Source organism: Phyllostomus hastatus, unplaced genomic scaffold (genome assembly GCF_019186645.2).
Source record: "Phyllostomus hastatus isolate PE091 unplaced genomic scaffold, TTU_PhHast_1.1 phas_scaffold_200, whole genome shotgun sequence".
Taxonomy (NCBI): Eukaryota; Metazoa; Chordata; class Mammalia; order Chiroptera; family Phyllostomidae; genus Phyllostomus; species Phyllostomus hastatus.
In genome coordinates, this window is record NW_025334016.1 from 8789756 (window position 1) to 8808557 (window position 18802).

An 18802-nucleotide genomic window follows, 5' to 3' on the forward strand; every position below is an offset into this window, starting at 1 on the left:
CTAATCTTCACAGGAAGTCTATGAAAGAGATACTGTTGTTGCTACTCCCATTTCAAAGATGAGGATGATGAAGCTCAGGGAAGTTACATGTCTAAAGCCCTTCAACTATTAAGTGTAGAGTCAGATTTTCCAGACAAGCCTGCTGGTTTCAAAAATCTAACTGCCTTACTATTGAGCCTCTCACCTGAATTTAATGCTTTGGAAGAGACAGTGGTTCACAATTTACCAGTAACCCGAATTCCTAACACTGCAAATGGAGAGAGGGTATGGCATGGTGTGGCAGTCCTGGAGTGTGCTCCCTAGGCCTACCATTAGAAAGACTGTGCAGAGAAGAGCATTGTCAGGTCATAGCCCTTAGATGATGTGTCTTCAAGATTGTTACAGTGTTCCTACCGAGGCCACACTCTCCCCAAACTGTTCCCACCAATGACAGACCAGGATGGGGACTCCAGAGCTGGGCCATCCTGCCTGATGTGGGACTTCTATGATGGGCAGTATTTGCTTTGGGCTACCTATTGGCTTGGCTGATACTTTCTCAGAGCTCTGCTGCATTTGAGGATCTTTCTAACTAACCCATCCTCCTTCCTTCCTTCTACTTTCTCAGAGATCAGATATCTGAAGGCTCTTCCCATCTATTCTTGTTTCCTCTCCCTTTATCCTTCATACATATTTCTTCCAATACATCTCTTACATGTCTAATTCCATCTAGGCCTCTGCTTCTCAGAGGATCCAAACTAACATGAATGATGTGATATACAGAGAGAAATTGATCTCAGCAACTTGTCTCTGGGCATTTTATATATAAATGAAACAAAATTGGTACTGTATATATACAATTGGCACATAAGTACTATTTCTTACAAGCAGAGTTTTCAAATAAATTGTTTCTGGATAGAATTTTCAATATTAGGCAATGATTCTTAAATATACATGTTGGTTTTGCATACCAAACTAGTCCACACTTAAAAATCAAGATTTTATCAATATGTTACTTTTACTAAAAAGCACTGCCTACTAATACTTTAGTAACCTTATCCATGTGCCATCAAATGAAAAACCTTTTGAGCTTACTTTAGGCAATTTGTCCTTGAACTCTTATTTAGGCTTCAGGTGGCTCCTGTTATGGGAAGTTGCAACTCCAGCAACTATTGGGTTCCCTAGGGGATTCTGTTTGTTCAGGTCTTGGCCTTCCCTGTAGGCTTGTGCCAATTAACTGGGACAGCGCAGTGTGTGGCATCAGATTTTCTTCCTTTCCTATAGTTGCTGGATTTCTTTCTGAAAACATTGTTGGCATCAGCAGAAAACCCAGGAAACTTGATTCAACCCTGGGCCTGCCTCCTGCCTGTGCCTGGCATCCGTGATGCTGGGCAGCAAAGGACCCAGCATGTAAACAGAGTAGACTGGGACCTGGCCTCTGTGACAAGACCTGTGGCCAAGTCACGCTGATCCATTATTCATGCCCACATGTGTGAATGCACAATGTAAAACTGGTGGCAAGATGAAGAAGAAAAGGCCTAGTGAAAGAAAAACAGATTGCACAGTGCTGACAGACAAGTCAAGAATTATACAAAGTAAATTCACCCGATCGGAATTCTCCTCCATGAATTTTAAGGTATACTCATCAGCATTGAGCAAAATAAATATGTAGCCATTCAAATTCACTTTGGCTCCAATATACAGCTCCTCAGGCTGGATATATTCTGAGAGTCCACTTTTAATGACTTCTTGTCTAGGTCTCTTAATACGCATTTTTTTCAAGAACAATCCACCAGTATATCCTACAGAAAAAGAGAAAAGAGAAAAGTTTATTCTTAAAAGAACCATACAAGTTGCTTTTAGAGTTACTTTATGCTCAAACACAGACCATACAACTTAGCTGTGAACCCATAGTGCCTATTATTCTCAGACTGAAGGGAAAAATTAAACAGTGAGTGAAGAAATGAAGCTCCTTAGGTGAGAGTATAAAGAAAAATGTAATATGGTATTCCACCCCTTTCTTTCCTCTTCCTACTCCCTTCCCAATCTAAACACTTAAATAAACATTTAGTAAGTTCCTGCTCTGTGCCCAGAGCAGCATAAGAATTGGGACATCAGAAAGATACTCATCTTTAGTGCATGTTTTGCGCACTAGAATAAATCATGGGGATTTATTCATGCATCCTGCTACCCAGTTCCCCAATACCAGGTAGAAAACTTGTCACTTGAGCTTATTTCCATCTGTTTTCCCCAGATGATGTCTTACATCTATTCTGACATAGAGATTAACTCTTTTTTTTTCCCTGCAGGCAAAATATCTTGGCTTCTTTTAGCAATGTCTCATGTTTCTTGCTTTCCAGAATTCTCACTATTTGATCTTCTCTCTTCTGTGCATTATTTTATTTTTGACCTCTTGAAAAGCAGTGAGCAGAGTTGAACATGGAACTCCAGTATCTTCTTAACTGAAATCTTTAAACCTATGAATAAAATCTGAGACCAGATGAGCTTTCAGAATAAGCCTCATCACATTCCTCTTATCATATTCAGAAACCATAGGTGGTGGAAGACTAGGCTTTGGAGCCAAATAAAGCTGGAGTCTATCCCAGCTTTGTCACTTGTTTTATGATCTTTAGGAGTCATTTAACCTCTCTGAACCCCTCTGAATTCTCATTAATAAAAAGGGAATAAAATTTCTGGGGACACGAAAATGTACCTCTCAGATTGCCTACTGTGGGGAGCATAGTTGATGGAACACCCCAGCCACTTTGTTCTGAACTGTATCCCTAGGTTGGTGCCGAGTTCTTGCTTCCCACAGGCTGCTGTCAACAAATGACTAAACAAGGCAGAGATACAAGGCCCATTTCTGCAAGACAGGGGCGCCTCCAAGTACTGACTTTGGCACTAGGACTCCCAGTCAGCCTTACTGAATGAAACTTTCTTAGAATTCCACTGTGGTCTAACACCACTTCCTTTCTTCCTTCCCTATGTCCTTTGTAAGAGTCAGACATGAACTGCAGCCTGATGGCTCACCCAAGCCTCTTCTGGCTCCTTTCACATTTTCCTTCACCAGCATTTCCCATAATAAATCTCTTGCACATTTAATACCATCTTGGGGTTTGCCTCTTAGAGGACCTAAACTAACACAAAACTTAACTTCATAAAGTTCTTGAAAGGATAATAGTGGGTACTCAATCATGGCTGCTATTATTACTAGTAAGTTTACAGTTAACTATCAGCACCCTTTCTGTTTTATGTATGCTGCAATTAGCTTGGCCCTATCTTCCCCATTCTAGATGTATAGAGTTTGTTTTTTGACCTTTAAGAGCATAATTTATATTCACCCCTATTTGATTTCATATTTTAAGATTTGATCCTGGCTGGCGTAGCTCAGTGGATTGAGCGCGGGCTGGGAACTAAAGTGTCCCAGGTTCGATTCCCAGCCAGGGTACATTTCTGGGTTGCAGGCCATAACCCCCAGCAACCGCACATTGATGTCTGTCTGTCTGTCTGTCTCTCTCCCTCCCCCCTCCCTTCCCTCTCTAAAAATAAATAAATAAAATCTTTAAAAAAAAAGATTTGATTCATTATTCAAATCACTGTGGAGCCTAACTTAATTAGACAAATTATTCATCATTCATTGGTGTGCTGACTGGCTCATATCAGCTCATAAGGCTGCTTGTTCAATTTTAGGGATTTTGCAAGCGAGCTGTTATACTATTGATTGTTTGAAATTGAAATTGGCCATGGCTGGGGTATTTACACCATGGAATTAGCAAATGGTACAAGTTAGATCCTTTTAAATTTTTTTCAGAGAGTCTGTTAACCAGCACACCACTAATTATTCTTCCCAAATATGTGTCTTCAGCACAGATAAAAGTTTAAAATGTTTTGGGAAAAAGAACACAGCCATGCAGCTCCATAAGTTAGTAAGTCAAAATCAATGGCTCTCCTCAGCAATGGCCACAGTATCAGAACACAGCAGAGGGGTATTCCATGGGCCTGGTGGCCAGAACCTTGGCAATAGCCTCACAGACAGGAAAGCCAGAAGGAGATCGACTCTGAAGATTGTATTTGTTGCCCTGGCTGGTGTGGCTTAGTAGATTGAGAGCCGGCCAGAGGGTTGCTGGTTTAATTCCAAGTTGGGGTACATGCCTGGGTTGTGAACCAGGTCTCCAGTTGGAAGCACTCAAGAGGCAACTACACACTGATGTTTCTCTCCCTCTCTTTCTCCCTCTCTTCCCCTCTGTCTAGAAATAAATAAATAAATAAATAAATAAATAGTCTTTAAAAAAGATTGTATTTGTTTATCTGGGATTCTTGTCATATAGTTTTCCAAAAAACTCGTAACCAGTACTATCAAGAATACAGATTTCCTTTTATCTTGCTATCTGTCAGTGTAATTGGTGGTAGCCAGCCCTTAGATTCCACAGAGGTGCCTTAGATGCCACGGAGGAAGGAAGGATAGTGTCCAAAAGGAGGCATCCCTAGTATCCCAGTCCCAAGCCTCTGTTCCACTTTTATCATTTTATATGTTTGAGTTCTCATTTGGAGATCTTTGTAAAATAAATGTTAGTGGTTAAAAACATAGAAGCTACTTTCTTAGATCATCTGGTATATAAAATCAAACCATACTCCTTAAATTTCAAAGTGAAGAGACAGATAATTGCTCTGAGGAAATTGCTATGAGAGGTATATCTCTTACCTGAATTCCTCTCTATGGGTTCAAACACTGAAATTGTGTTATTGCTGAGAAAATATGAAATAACAAACAGTCTGTCCTCATCAGCACATTTGTCTGTAATCAGTTTTGCAAAGAACCGGAGTATATTGCTCATGTAGCCATAGCTAAATGGAAGAGAAATGAGTGTTACAGCATTATATGAGTAATCTTCAACACATTATGTATGTAAAATAAAACCTGCAAAAGTATGCTATGGATTTTTAACTGAGTTATAACAGACATATAACATTATATTCAAGGGCACAACATAATGATTTTATATTTGTATATAATATGTAATAATCACAATAAGTCTAGTTAACATCCGTTACCATGCATAGTTACAAATCTTTCTCTTGTGATGAGAACTTTTAAAATTTACTGTCTTAGTAACTTATACTATATGATACAGTATTACTAACTATAGTCACTTGCTGTACATTACATCCCCATGATTTATTCTACAACTCAGAGTTTGTACCTTTGCACCCACCCCCACCCTGAAGTATGCTGTGGATTTAAGATAGTAGGATAAAGTCTCTGAAGTTGAAAAGTTCAACCACCTTCTTACTAAGGTTGTAAATCTATATGTAGAGGAATTTTCTCAATTTATTAAAATATCACTTATTCTTTAGATGTCCAGGGTAATAGATTAGGAAAATGTACTCCCCCAAAATACCATAAACACACTACTCAAACCAGTGGCATTAAACAGTTGTTCCCTACTTATGAGGACAGTTAACAATTACAACAATCATGTCAGCAAGAACAACATCTAGCCCTCATTGCCTGAGCATGAGCACACCAGTAGGTGTGCTCCCCAGGGACCTGAAGTCACCTCCTCATTTCACCTCCCAGTTTCTCATGCCTATTTCTTTTATTTCTTCTATTCCTACATCCTCTTCTCCCTGAGTCATTCCCCTAGGTCCCCAGCATCCTCCAAATCCCTTTAAGGGAAAAATTACCTTTTACCTTTCAAATGTTATATGAAATATTATTTCACTTATCACCCATACTATAAGTAGCCACTACAAGTCTGTTGTCTGAGGACTGGGACTGCATCTTATTAACTGTTATTTACTATAACAATTTATACCCTATAAGTACTCAATAAATGTTTGTAGAAAGTTGCTATATCTATAGAATGGAATTTGCACTTACAATTCTATTCATGAAGAGAATAATCTAGTAAACTGAAGATGGGATCAAAATCCAGAATCAATGTTTCCAAAGCTGATTGTCTTATCATTGAAGAAATTAATTTATGGTGTGTCAGCAGAAGCATGTCTATGTATATCAGCTAGTGAAATGTAGAATACATAGCAAATCTTAAATCCTTGGGGAAGTCTTTGATAATGAAAATCATTACCCCAAGGAGGCATAGAGTAAAATAAACCATGTATTTCATCACTTCCCTGTCACAACTCTAAGCAGAGAGGTTTCAAATTTTCCTATACTGAAATTCATTCTTTCCTTGTAGTCATGGTGATTAAAAAAACAAAAAGAAAAGAAAAAAAGTTTCTAATTTGCAGAAGCAGAAAGTGCTTTTCTCTACCCCTTCTCAGATTGTCCAAGGAACCAGGACTGCAAAAGCATGGCACCAAGATTCCCAGTTTGAGGCCTCATGTGAAATGGAAAGTCGCATTTTGGAAGGTTAGCCCCAGGGCAGTCTGGACAAAACAGCCAGATCTCCATAGCTGTTTCCTTAGTTCCTAGTCTCCCAAGCTTCAGACAGATCTCGTACAGTACAGGGGATGGGACAGGCAGCTACAGTTTGCCAACCATCTTCTTGGGTACATAATTGAATTTATAAGTAACAAACAGATTTGGTAACTCTCTCTTATGCTATAGGGCACACAAATGAAACTGTATCATTCTAAAAAGAAGAAACCATCATCAAAATGAAGAGGGAACCAACTGTATAAGACAACATATCTGCCAACGATACATTGGACAAGAATTTAATCTCCAAAATATATAAAGAACTCATATGACTCAACACCAGGAAGACAAACAATCCAATTATTAAAATGGGGAAAGGCAAATAAATACCATATGATCTCACCTGTAAATGAAACCTAAACAAACAAAACAAACAAGCAAGCAAAAAAGAACCAGAGACTTGGAAATAAAGAACAAACTTACAGTAACCAGAGGGGATAGGGACAACAGAGAAAAGAAGGGGAAGTAGTCATCAAGGAACATGTATAAAGGACCCATGGACAAAGATAATGGTGACGGAAAGGATTGAATGTGGGAGGTTGGGGTGGGTAGGGCAAGAGGAAAGTAATGGGGGGGATGAGGACAACTGTAATTGAACAACAACAAAAATATTTAAAAATGGGCAAAGGAGCTGAATAGACACTTCTCCAAGGAGGACATACAAAGGGCCCAGAGACATATGAAAAGATGCTCAACATCACTAGCCATCAGAGAGATGCACATTAAAACTATGATGAGATATCACCTCACATCTGTGAAAATGGCCATCATTAATAAATCAACTAACAAGTGCTGGCAAGGATGTGGAGAAAAGGGAACCCTAGTGCACTGCTGGTGGGAATGCAGACTGGTGCAGCCACTGTGGAAAACAGTATGGAATTTCCTCAAAAAACTAAAAATGGTACTGCCTTTTTATCCAGTAATGCCACTGCTGGGAATATACCATAAGAATCCTGAAACACCAATTCAAAAGAACCTATGTATCCCAATGTTCATAGCAGCACTATTTACAATAGGTTAGTTTTGGAAAGAGCCCAAGTGCCCATCAGTAAATGAGTGGATTAAAAATACTGTGGTACATTTACACAATGGAATACTATGCAACAGAAAGAAAGAAGGAACTCCTATCTTTTGAGACAGGATGGATGGAACTGGAGAATATTATGCTAAGTGAAATAAACTAGTCAGTGAAAAACAATTACCATGTGATCTCACCTATAAGAGGAATCTAATGAACAAAATAAACTAACAAGCAAAACAGAACCAGAGGCATGGAAGCCTGGAATAGACTGACAGCAACCAGAAGGGAGGCAGGAGGGAGATAATAGTGGAAAGAAGGGGAAGGGACTCATCAAAGAACATGTATGAGTGACCCATGGACATGGACAACTGTGAGGGGACTGACTGTGGGAATGGGGGGCAAAGGGGGAAAAATTGGGACAACTGTAATATAATAACAATAAAAAATAAAAAATAAAACCTTGGGTTATTCAAACTCATGTATAAGTCTCCAGCTAAATGTACCCATTAATATGGAAACAAGGTCACTGTGTAGGAGGAGCTTGAGAGAAGTGCATTCCTGGCACAGAATGAAAAGTGGACAGAAAAAAACAAAATTAGAGACATTTGTGCTTGTACCACCATCCTCTAGTCATGACAACAGGGCAAGAACATGGAATATTGTCTATAGCCTATGCTCTGTGGGAAAGTTGACCTGATATAGACAGAAAGAGAGACTAAGGCAACTACTCACTAGGAACTGTTTTCCCCTGGGTTCCAGAAGAAACACCCTGAATCATGTTTCATCTTGTTTACGTATAAGAAAAATTCCTTCTTTTACAATAGGGGCATTTTTTCTGCCCTCCTCCTTCAGGTGGCTGCCATTAAAAACAGCAGTTAGTGAAAAGTATCCATTAAAAAGCCTGCCCTGCAACCTTACTATAAACACTGCTATCTATAAGGAAGGATTATGAGTTGGTACCCTTCTTATGTGATCAAAATCAGTGGTTCTCAAACCCTGGTACCCATTAGAACCCCTGCAGGGTTTAAACCTGCTGGTTTAACCAGCAGGGCTGGTTAAACACAGTATTAGCTACCCCCATGTGGGTGTATGGCACAAGAATTAGCATTTCTAACGAGTGTGTGGGCCACATTTTGAGCAGCATAGATTCTAAAACTGAAAACTAAAATTCTGAAGTCCTCAAAAATAAAGAATTATTTCTTGAAATACAAAGAACATCATGTAATGGCAAAGGCAGCCATTTAGATATTCTATATGCCTCTTAATAATATATTTTCACCATTTTTATAGTTATAGCTAAACTATTGTTCTACTTCAAAACTGTTCTACAACAGCATTTCACGGCATAAATTTTATCAAATTCAGGATGCTGTCTCTTCTCCTTCTCCTAATCTAACTACATGTTCCCTTTATAATTTTTCTCCACAGGTTTGCCTGACCCTTTATTTCCCTTACACAGGGACTTCAATGTTTAGCCAACATCCTATTCAAACATCTGCAACATTTTCCTACCACTTTTCCCCCAACTTCTTTCTCCAAAGCCTGCTCTCCCTAAAAAAGCAAAAAGTAGCTAAGGGCAGTGACCACATTCTACATGTATGACTCCAGGGCAGATTATTCCTCATATATATTAGGAATAATTTTGCAAGTACGTCTTTTGAAATTATATTTAGTCATGTGAGCATTCTATGGCTACTGAACTCAACCCAACCTCTCAAATTAAAACTACATTAAGTGAAATAGAAAAACACATAGATAGAGAGAACATTTTGATGGTTACCAGATGGGAGGGGAGCTGGGGGGCAATGGGTGAAAAAGGTGAAGGAATTAAGAAGTACAAATTACCATTTATAAAAACAGCCAGGGGGATGTAAAGTACAGCATGGGAAATATAGTCAATAATATTGTAATAAGTATGTATGGTATCAGATAGTTACTGAATTTATCAGGGTGATCACTTGATAAGTTACATAAATGTATAATCACTATGTTGTCCACCTGAAACTAATATAATATTGTATATCAACTGTAATCTTAAAAAACCACCACATTAATTGCCAAATAACATTCTAAAAAACATTCTAAATCACTGAAGTCTCTATGCCAGGGGCAGACAAACAACAGCCTATAGGCCAAATACAACTGGCTACCTGTATTTGTATGGCCTGTGAGCTAAGAATGGTTTATACATTTTCAAATGGTTGAAAAAATCAAAATAATAATATTTCATAAAAGGTAAAAATTATATGACATTCAAATGTCAGTGTCCATAAACAAAGTTTTACTGGATCATAGCCACATATTTGTTTACAGACTATCTGCAGCTACTTTCACACTGCAACTGCAGAGTTGAGTGGTTGTGATAGAGGCCATATGGCCTGCAAAGCCAAAAATATTTACTATCTGACCCTTTAAGAAAAAGTTTGCTGACCCCTACTCTACACCATTTCCTAGGGACCATCATAAGGAAATATATATATAAATATATATATATAAAAAGAGAGAGAGAGAGAAAGGCACATGCATGTGTGTGTATTAATAAATAATATATAATAAATAATATATATATAATAAAGATAGCTTAGCCATCTGGCTGATTTTAGGTACTTCAAAATGACACTTATTAAGTTAACTGCTCAATGGCAAGAATTTGGAGGAAAGGGGACCCTTTCATACTGCTGGTGCAGGCACTCTGGAAAACGCTATAGAGGTTCCTCAAAAAATTAAAAATAGAACTATCATATGATCCATCAATTCCACTTCTGGGTATATATTTGAAGGAAATGAAATTATTGCCCCAAAGAGATATCTGTACCCCCATGTTCACTTTAGCATTGTTTACAATAGCCAAGACTTCAAACAACCTAAGAGTACATTGACAAATAAATAGCTAAAGAAAATGTGGTATGTCATATATATATATACAATGGAATGTTATTCAGGCATAAAAAAGAAGGAAATCCTGCCATTTGCTATAACAAGGATGAAACTCAGAGGGATAAATAGTAATAGAAAAAATATGACAAGAAATTTTTTTAAAAGGATGAAACTTGAGGGCATTATGTTAAGTAGAGTACGTCAGAAAAACAAATACTGTATGATCTCACTTATATGTGTGTGTAATCTAAGAAAAACCTCATAGAAATAGGTATGAGATTGGTGGTTGCCAGAGGCAGAGAATGGGGGATGAAGGAATTAAATGGTGACCAAAATTTCCAGTTATAAGTTAAATAAGTTCTGGGGATGTAATTAATATATAACATGATAAACATAGTTAACAATACTATATTGTATGTTTAAAAGTTGTGAGAGTAAATCTTACAGGTTTTTATCACAAGGAAAAAATTATAACCGTGAGATGTTGAATATTAACTAATTTTATTGTGGTAATCATTTTTCAGTATATACATATAACAAATCATTATGTTACACACTGTTATCTGTGAATTATATCTCAGTAAAACCAGGAAAAATATAGTAACCACTCAAATAAGAACCTGTATATACTTGCATATTAATTGACTTCATTAAAAAGTTATAACAATGTGTCCCTAGACTTGAAATTAGATGAGCTGAGTGTCATCTGTGTCATCACAGGGACTATAATATAAATCTTGAACATATTTTGGGAAAGATCAGACCAAAATCATGGTTCCCTCAAGCACCTGTCATTTTCCATGAACTTCCAGAATTCTTCCACATTAGGACGAGGTATGGGCACAAGGCCTAGGGAAGGGCGAACAGATTCCACTTCAGAAGTAAAGCCAGTATAGCGTGGAAAATTCCCTTCTATTTTTGGAGGAGATGGAGCCTTGCATGAAATTGAGGTAAAGTTGTCTAGAACAAAACAAAGGCAAATGAAACATCAATATTTTTTTGCCCTGATTATGTCTGTTTTGAAAGGTTTGTTATGTTTTCAAGATGAACATGGAGAACTTTGTAGACTATTTTAAACTCTTTCAAACAAAACACTGCAAAATCCTGTGAGGGTAGGCTTCAATCATGTTTACAAAAACCGCAGAACTCACTTAATAGTCATTATTGGTTCAAAAGAAAGGAAAAAAAAGAAAAACTGTTTATGTTGAATAAGTAAACATTTATCTTTTGTCATCACATCCCATTTCAGAATATTTTTGTTCATTCTGCTTTTTCCAATGATATGAAAATTCAAACTTAGAACTTTATATGACCCATTCCATATTTAAAACTGCAATTTAGCTCTCTCCCATCTTTAGTCAACACTCACTAATCAAATATTTTTTCAAACAGGACAGATTCCTGACTATTCTGCCTTCACCTTTTCCATTCACTGTTCCCTCCTCCTGTGCCCACTTTTTAAGACCTCTCCCATTCCCCCAACTCAACTCCAGGACATGGCCCTTCACTATCTAGTTAAAAACAAAAACAAAACTTTTTGTCACCAACTACTGCTCCAGGTTGCTCTTGTTACTGCCCACGAAAAGGCTGCAACTGTACTAAAGAGTAATGGAGCAAATAAATAAATAAATAAATAACCAAAACCAAACAAAAAAACTTTTAAAATAGCCAGTGCCTACTCTCACAAAAGGAGTGTTAACTAATAAATAATGTTGATTTTTTAAATTTACTTATCATCTGTGAAGAAGGAGAGATGTAAAGAGAGCTGGGCACATATCTATAATAGACTAGGAGCTTTAAGGTACTCATTTGTGAGGCTGCACAAACTCTGAGAAGTGTATTCTCCACAGCAAATGACACATTGATGTGATAGATCTAAATCAATTATGTTTGTCCCACCAAAAATGGCAAAGAAGATGTCATGATATTTCCTAAAACAAAGCAACAAAACAATACAACCCATGGAGTTTAATTTGTTTTTCCTCAAGCTTCAGTATCCATAGGTATTGACATATGTGACTGAAAGAAATTCACATAACCAATAATTTACTTTTCTAATGTCAAAGCTCTAATAGATGGAAGAGTACAGGTTTAGTGTATACCTCTGTAATTGAAAATGTGCATCAATTTGTCATCCATGGCAACCTAACTCTTAAAATTGAAGGATTTTTTTTAAAGATTGATTAAAAGGTTAAGGGTTTGAGGCTATTTCTAACTCTAATTTGAAAATGTTTTCAAATTTCACATTTCCTTAGACTTCCTAACAGACTGTGTGGACACGCCTCAAGCATAATCCCCAAAAGAGTTACTGTTTCATCCTAACAGAAACTGTTCACAGAACACAACATCAAATATTTCTCACTGACTCAGTGAATGGGGGCGGCCAGACTGCCCCCACATAAGTGAATCATGAGCCTCTCTTATTGCTATCTTTGTGGCAAAGTGAAGCTTTGGTAATAAAGAACGTTCAGATCTTGGAATCAGGCAGAATTACAGTAGACCCTATCATTACCAAGTGTTACATGAAACACACCACGGACTAGTACCTTCATTTCAGGGAAATGACCATAGAACTAAATGGCAGGGAGTGATCTATGTGATTATTAGAAAATAGGGGCATGATCAGTTTCTTCTAACAGGGGATGTATATGTACAACTTCACATATTAATCCGAGAAGTTTCACCAAAAGAGGACATAAGTTGAATTGCAAAGTAATTAAGAATGCATTCAATACTTTCTCCTAAAATTACAGATTTCATAACACAGTGTTGTTTTCTCAACTACATAATTTTTGCAACAGATTTAACTTAACAAAAGAACCAATTTAGTGTTCATCTGCACCCACAGTGCCATCTAGTGTATAAAAGTTTAGAACGGTTACACTCCATCATATCTGACCTAATATCACATACGACTTAAGATATCATTTCTCTGGGTAATTGCTTACTTCCCAATGTTTTGTACTTGCCCTTGAATGAGTTTCCTGTCTTTGGTTTTCCATAAACCCAGCATCCTGCATTTTTCAAGTGTTAAATAATATTTGGTGAATACATGAAAAAAAATATTTTTGTACAAAGCATCTTCCCAAATATCTTCTTAAGACTGACACTCTGCTGGATCTTGGAACATATCTCTTTCAAATAGTCTGATTCCTTTAATTCCATGTGGCTTGTAAAATATATGTTGAATGTCTATCTACAATTAACTAGATTCTAATAAATTTACAAACATGATATATTTTTCAAAGGAGTCTTAATGTTCATTCACAGTGATTTACCATTTGCCATCTCAGTTGGAAGCAGTGCTGGGAAAACCCTTCCATTACATAAAAGTTTATTTTGTATGTTCTAGTAACCCAGATATGGACCTAGGTTAGGGAGGCCTGAAGCTTATATAATTTAAAGAAGAATACCCAATTATTAACACAAAGAATACACAATTATTAAGACAAAATTAGGCCCAGGGCTTTGGACTGGGGCCCCTGCAAAGGGAAAAGCCTAAAGCTTCATCTTTATTAACTTTATTACTTTCAAAGTAACTCCACTTCTTGTACCCAATACCCAGATCAAATGATTTTTTATGGAACATTCATTTTGGAGTCAAATGATTAGTGAATCACATAATTGTCTAACTCTAGCTAGAAAATACTTAGAAATCATCTAATCCTCAATCCACTTCACTTCAATGGGGAGGAAAAAGAGGCAAAATTGTTCAATCTATTGAGGCCATGCGGTGAGACTAGAATTCCACCCCTGAGATTAAACTCTCATCTTGGATGTCCTACTGCTTCTAGCACCAAGAAGTTCAGAGATGGCTAGAAATGACTCCACAAAAACAAAGATGCTTTAAGTTTTTTGCTTATCCTTAATTTCAGTACAGTCTATTAAGTGTTGAAGGGCTATAGGAATGAATGGTCTTTTACTAGTTTGGTTGCCCCAGCCACTAAGAATTGATCATAAAAAGTCATATTAGAGACAAATAAAAGATAACTGAAGGAAGGAATTCTAAATACAAACAGTTTACATTCAATTCCCCGCCCCTCCAGTGAGAGAAACACCTGCTGGAGACCCTGGAGCCTTTTCCAAACTTCATGCTACAGAAAAGCCTGACAGGTCTCCATCTGCTAGTCCATGTTCATCCACATTAAATAATGAAGGAGTGACATGTTACAGCCTGGCAGGCAATCCCTGGCCAGCAGGATGGCCAAGCTGCCATGTGTGTGTGTGTGTCGGGGACGGGGGGGTTGTCACCCTAGACTGTTTTGTGGAAGAATTGCATGGAATCACCTTCTCCTTAGAACCCTTAAATGCACAAAAATATCTCATCTTTTTAGGAATCAGATTGGGTTTTACACAGAGGTACAGTTATCTCTTGGATTCCTATCAAGTCTTCTGCTTCTATTGTACATAAATAGAAAGCTTACTCAAGCACCTTTCTTGGGACTGTGGCCAACTCCTTCTCTTAGTCTGTCTGCCATTTTTTTTCCCGCCAAATATGTTGTAGTATCATTAGTTAAGAGAAGGTGCTAAAGCACAAAGATTGTATACTGTATTACAAATCTCTCCCTGGCTGCTTCTTAGGGAGGTCCCTAGCTGTGCTATTAGCAATTGTCAGCTCCTTCCTGTGGCACTACAGAGTGGAGACACCAGGTATTCTACTGACCGAAATTGCTGACAATGGAGGAAATATGACTACAATTATTGATGGGACTTTGTCCTGGTTTAGGCATTGAGGGTACCAAAATATAATGTTTAGAATTTGGTCAGTCTTATGAATTTTAGAATCAGATGAATATAAAAAAACTAAAATGTCAAAAGTAACCATCTAAGTAACATTAAGTATATGAATTTAACTTTGCCAAAAAGACAGGAAAAGAAAATATAAAGACTATAAGAGAGTATCTATTCATCCTCTACCTACCCTGCATCATGGATATAATTTCTAATCATTAGTTACATTAAGTACACTGTTGTTACTCAAGAAATGTTGTGTAACGATAGTGTCTGCTAAATGGGATATTTTAACATATGAGAAATACAAAAAGTCAGCATGATTATAAAATGCATCATAATTTTGTTTAAATGTATAATGCTCATGTTGTATTAATTTTAAAGACACAAACTAGTTTTTGACATAATACAGTAAGTCCATAGAGTGAACAAAAGAAGTGAACAAATAAATTAAGCACCAGGGTTCAACTGAAATGAACCATAGAGCATTTGAAACTGAGGACAGCTCGCGATTTGGAGTGCGTGAGTGAATTCACTCTGCCTTTCAAAGATCCCTGCAAATTTGTTAAGAGACAATGAACCATGTCTCTCGAGCACTACATTTATTTTTCCAAATGCAATCTTTATAGTCTCAAAATCAAGCTGACAGACAAACATCAATCAGATGTTGGACTTTATGTTTAAGGGGTCATATAATGTTTTGGAACCCTCATCACATCCTTTATATTAAGCTAATCGGTCAGTACGACACAAGAAAATGTTTTTAGAGAATCTTTTTTTTTTTCCAAATTTTCAAGTCTACACTGAAGACCTGTTGATTCTAAACAGGCATGCACGTTTAGTAAAGACCAAGTTCTCCTTCCAGTGATCTAAAGGTCACTGGCAGCTTCTCGACAACAGCTACCACATGCACATTCCTGGCTGCCTCTTGCCCACAGTTCCCAAAACAAATATGCCCAACTGTGTCCACTAAAGAGGATTAATCTTAGAGAATAAAATAAGAAAAGGCTACTGATATGACCCTATAAAGCTCACACATTTTGACTAATCTGGAAGATGCAGTGGAACAAATCCCCTTAATGAACTGAAGAGTGAAACTGAAAATTTTTTTATTCCAACCCCTTGGTGTACTTAGTGTGCTTTCTCTCACAGTGTAAAGATTCCCAGGAGGCCAGGGATACTACACAATAGAAACACCAAGGCACATAGCAAGGCCTTGTCTTATTCTAGAGATGAACTACCTTATCTTTGAGAAAGTTACGGTTGCTTCTGGCTTCCACCTCATCCCTTGGGGAAGTGTGTTCATACAACTACTCCCAGATTCAGAGAGTACAGGAATAAGCATCGCCATCCCAGCTCCAAACCTCAATATAAGACGTTCACAACTCTCACCATCCCCACATAGCCTAGCACCAGGCAGGTACCTGGAGCCTAGGTAGAGGGCCCAAGAAGGGTACAGAGCTAGCTGATAAGTTTAATAAATGAAAGATTTGTTTTTCTGGCTTCACATCAGATCCTCCACCTGTTTCTATGATTCTCATAACACTGTGTAACATGCTGTAGGTCTCTGCTCCCCTTCCAACCTAGAAGCTCCTTACTCAACTCTGTAGCTGCAGCATCTACTAAAATGATGTGCACTTCATAGGTGTTTAATAAATCACTGGTTTTCATTTTGAACTGAACTAACCTGAATGAAATTGAAATTTAGGAAGACAGAAGCTAGAAATCTTGTTGGGCCTCCCCTAAAAAGGCAGAGCAAATTGGCACAAGAGAATTCCCCAGAGCACTTGAATAATTACATCCATTGTGATAAGCAAGAATTCAGTGAAAAGAAAAGCATTTAGATTTCCATTTATATTGTTTGACCAAAACACTTACTCATATTGTAGTAAGGTAGAGTGTGATAAGGGAAAACAGAAGCCTCTAGTATCAGGCAGACAAGTTCAAATCTTGGCTCACACTTTACTTGCCTTTGACAAGTTAGCCCCTCTTAAGCCTCAGGTTTTTTTACCTCTAAAATGGGGATAATGAACTTACCCTTCTAGAGTAGGAAGGAATAAGATGACAAATGCCTGGCAGATAGCAAATGTTCAATAAATGGTAGCTATTATGAGCTTAGCATTTGACACTTGAAAGTAAAATCTTAACCAGGGAACAAAAGATTCTAAGTTTTCAGTATTAGTTTCTAATTGACAGACATATCACTTACCAATTCCATATTTAGTCTTATAATAAGTCTTTGTAAATTCATCACAGTCACAAAGGAGCACTTTCCTTCCCCACACATTGATGGTGGTTCCCACAGACAGGTCGCTATCCTTGTAAAACTCTTGCTCTAATTTTCCTAGCTAATAAAAACAAAGGAACACAATGTTGGCACTATAGACCCTGCAAAGACATAACCCTTCTCAAAGAAAAAACGAAATTAAAAAAACACCTCAGTTATATCATTTATAACCAAATTTAAAAAATCAACTCAGAATACAACTAATCAATATTAATACTTTAAAACATTCTTTTAGCAATTTAGTGCTACCCAACAGCAATGTAGTGCATATGTTTGCATATAGAGTTAAGACATTTACATATTTGTTGATTTCACTCACTGTCAGTCTCACAAGAGAATATGTAACTCATTCCATATTTCAAGTTCCAAGGATGTCATACTGAAAACAGTAATAAAACGTAAGGTTCCTCACCTTGTATTTATCCAACAGATAGCCACGCACTGGGCTCAGTGTAAAGCCAGTATACACATTGAGAATTATTCGATTTGTTACCTCGCCTGGTTGATAGACTCCAGGTGGGCCATACTGGAAGACAAAACCAAAGAAAAATATTGTAGATGACCTCTAAACTAAAAAATGGTCCTGCTGAGGGGCTCAAGTGGGAAATATGCATTGTATGATTCTTCTCCGCCATCCACAGGAAGATAGGACACTTTATCCACTTCTTCCTGTGCTTCCTCATCCCCTGCAGCTGGTCTATATTCCACCCATCCATCAAGGCCCTCTTAAAGCCCCATCTTTTCCCATGAACTCACCCATCCTACTGGGCTGTTCCAAATCCAAAGCTCCATAGCTTCTACCACAGGATTCAACCACTTTTTATGGTTCTCTAATTCCTTCATCAAAAGTCATCTTTTCTTTTCACTCAACTACAAGCCATGTCTTGCCTTCTTTACTCTGCTTAGCATCCTGCCTGATCCTGAACTCAGGAGGCCTTTGTTGGCTTAGAGGCAGTGTGATGAGGTGGCAAGAACAATAGAAAGTGGTCAGCCTCTAACAGAAACTGTGGCCTGGAGTGAGCTAGGCCACTCCTCAGTTCTACATGCACTAGAGGTGGTCCAAGCAGTTGTGTGAGCTGCAGGAAATACCTTAACTAACTTACCAACCGACAGTGATTAGTTTATCACATACAGATGAAAAATCTGAATCATCTCTGATACATGTGACATAAAATATAAGCTCAAACGTGTGAATTTATGATGTGTGGGTATGAGTAAGCCATGTAACATAGGAGAACAGTGCATTTGGACACAAACTTTCTCTTCACCACTTACTAGTTACAGGACTTGGGGCTAGGTATTTATCTTCAGTTCCATATAGCTTCAGTTTCATCTGACTACAATAGTACTTACTCCTTGCTCTCTCAAAAGATGTTGAGATTGCCAGGGAAACACCTACTGCTACTGTATCTCTCCCCAATGAGAATATAAGCTCCATTAAGTAAGACTTAATCCACTTTCTTTCTCA

At 37.6% G+C, this 18802-nt stretch overlaps 1 protein-coding gene across 1 annotated transcript in view; it reads right to left on the reverse strand.

Moving 5' to 3' along the window:
• EFHC2 (EF-hand domain containing 2) overlaps positions 1-18802 on the reverse strand; it is a 231943-nt gene that overhangs the window by 125888 nt on the left and 87253 nt on the right. Inside the window, exons 5-9 of the mRNA XM_045860517.1 lie at positions 17747-17860; positions 17257-17395; positions 11105-11276; positions 4679-4821; positions 1582-1778 (exon numbers count right to left, since the gene is read on the reverse strand). Coding sequence (XP_045716473.1) covers positions 1582-1778; positions 4679-4821; positions 11105-11276; positions 17257-17395; positions 17747-17860 — 765 coding nt within the window. The remainder of the gene's footprint in view (positions 1-1581; positions 1779-4678; positions 4822-11104; positions 11277-17256; positions 17396-17746; positions 17861-18802) is intronic.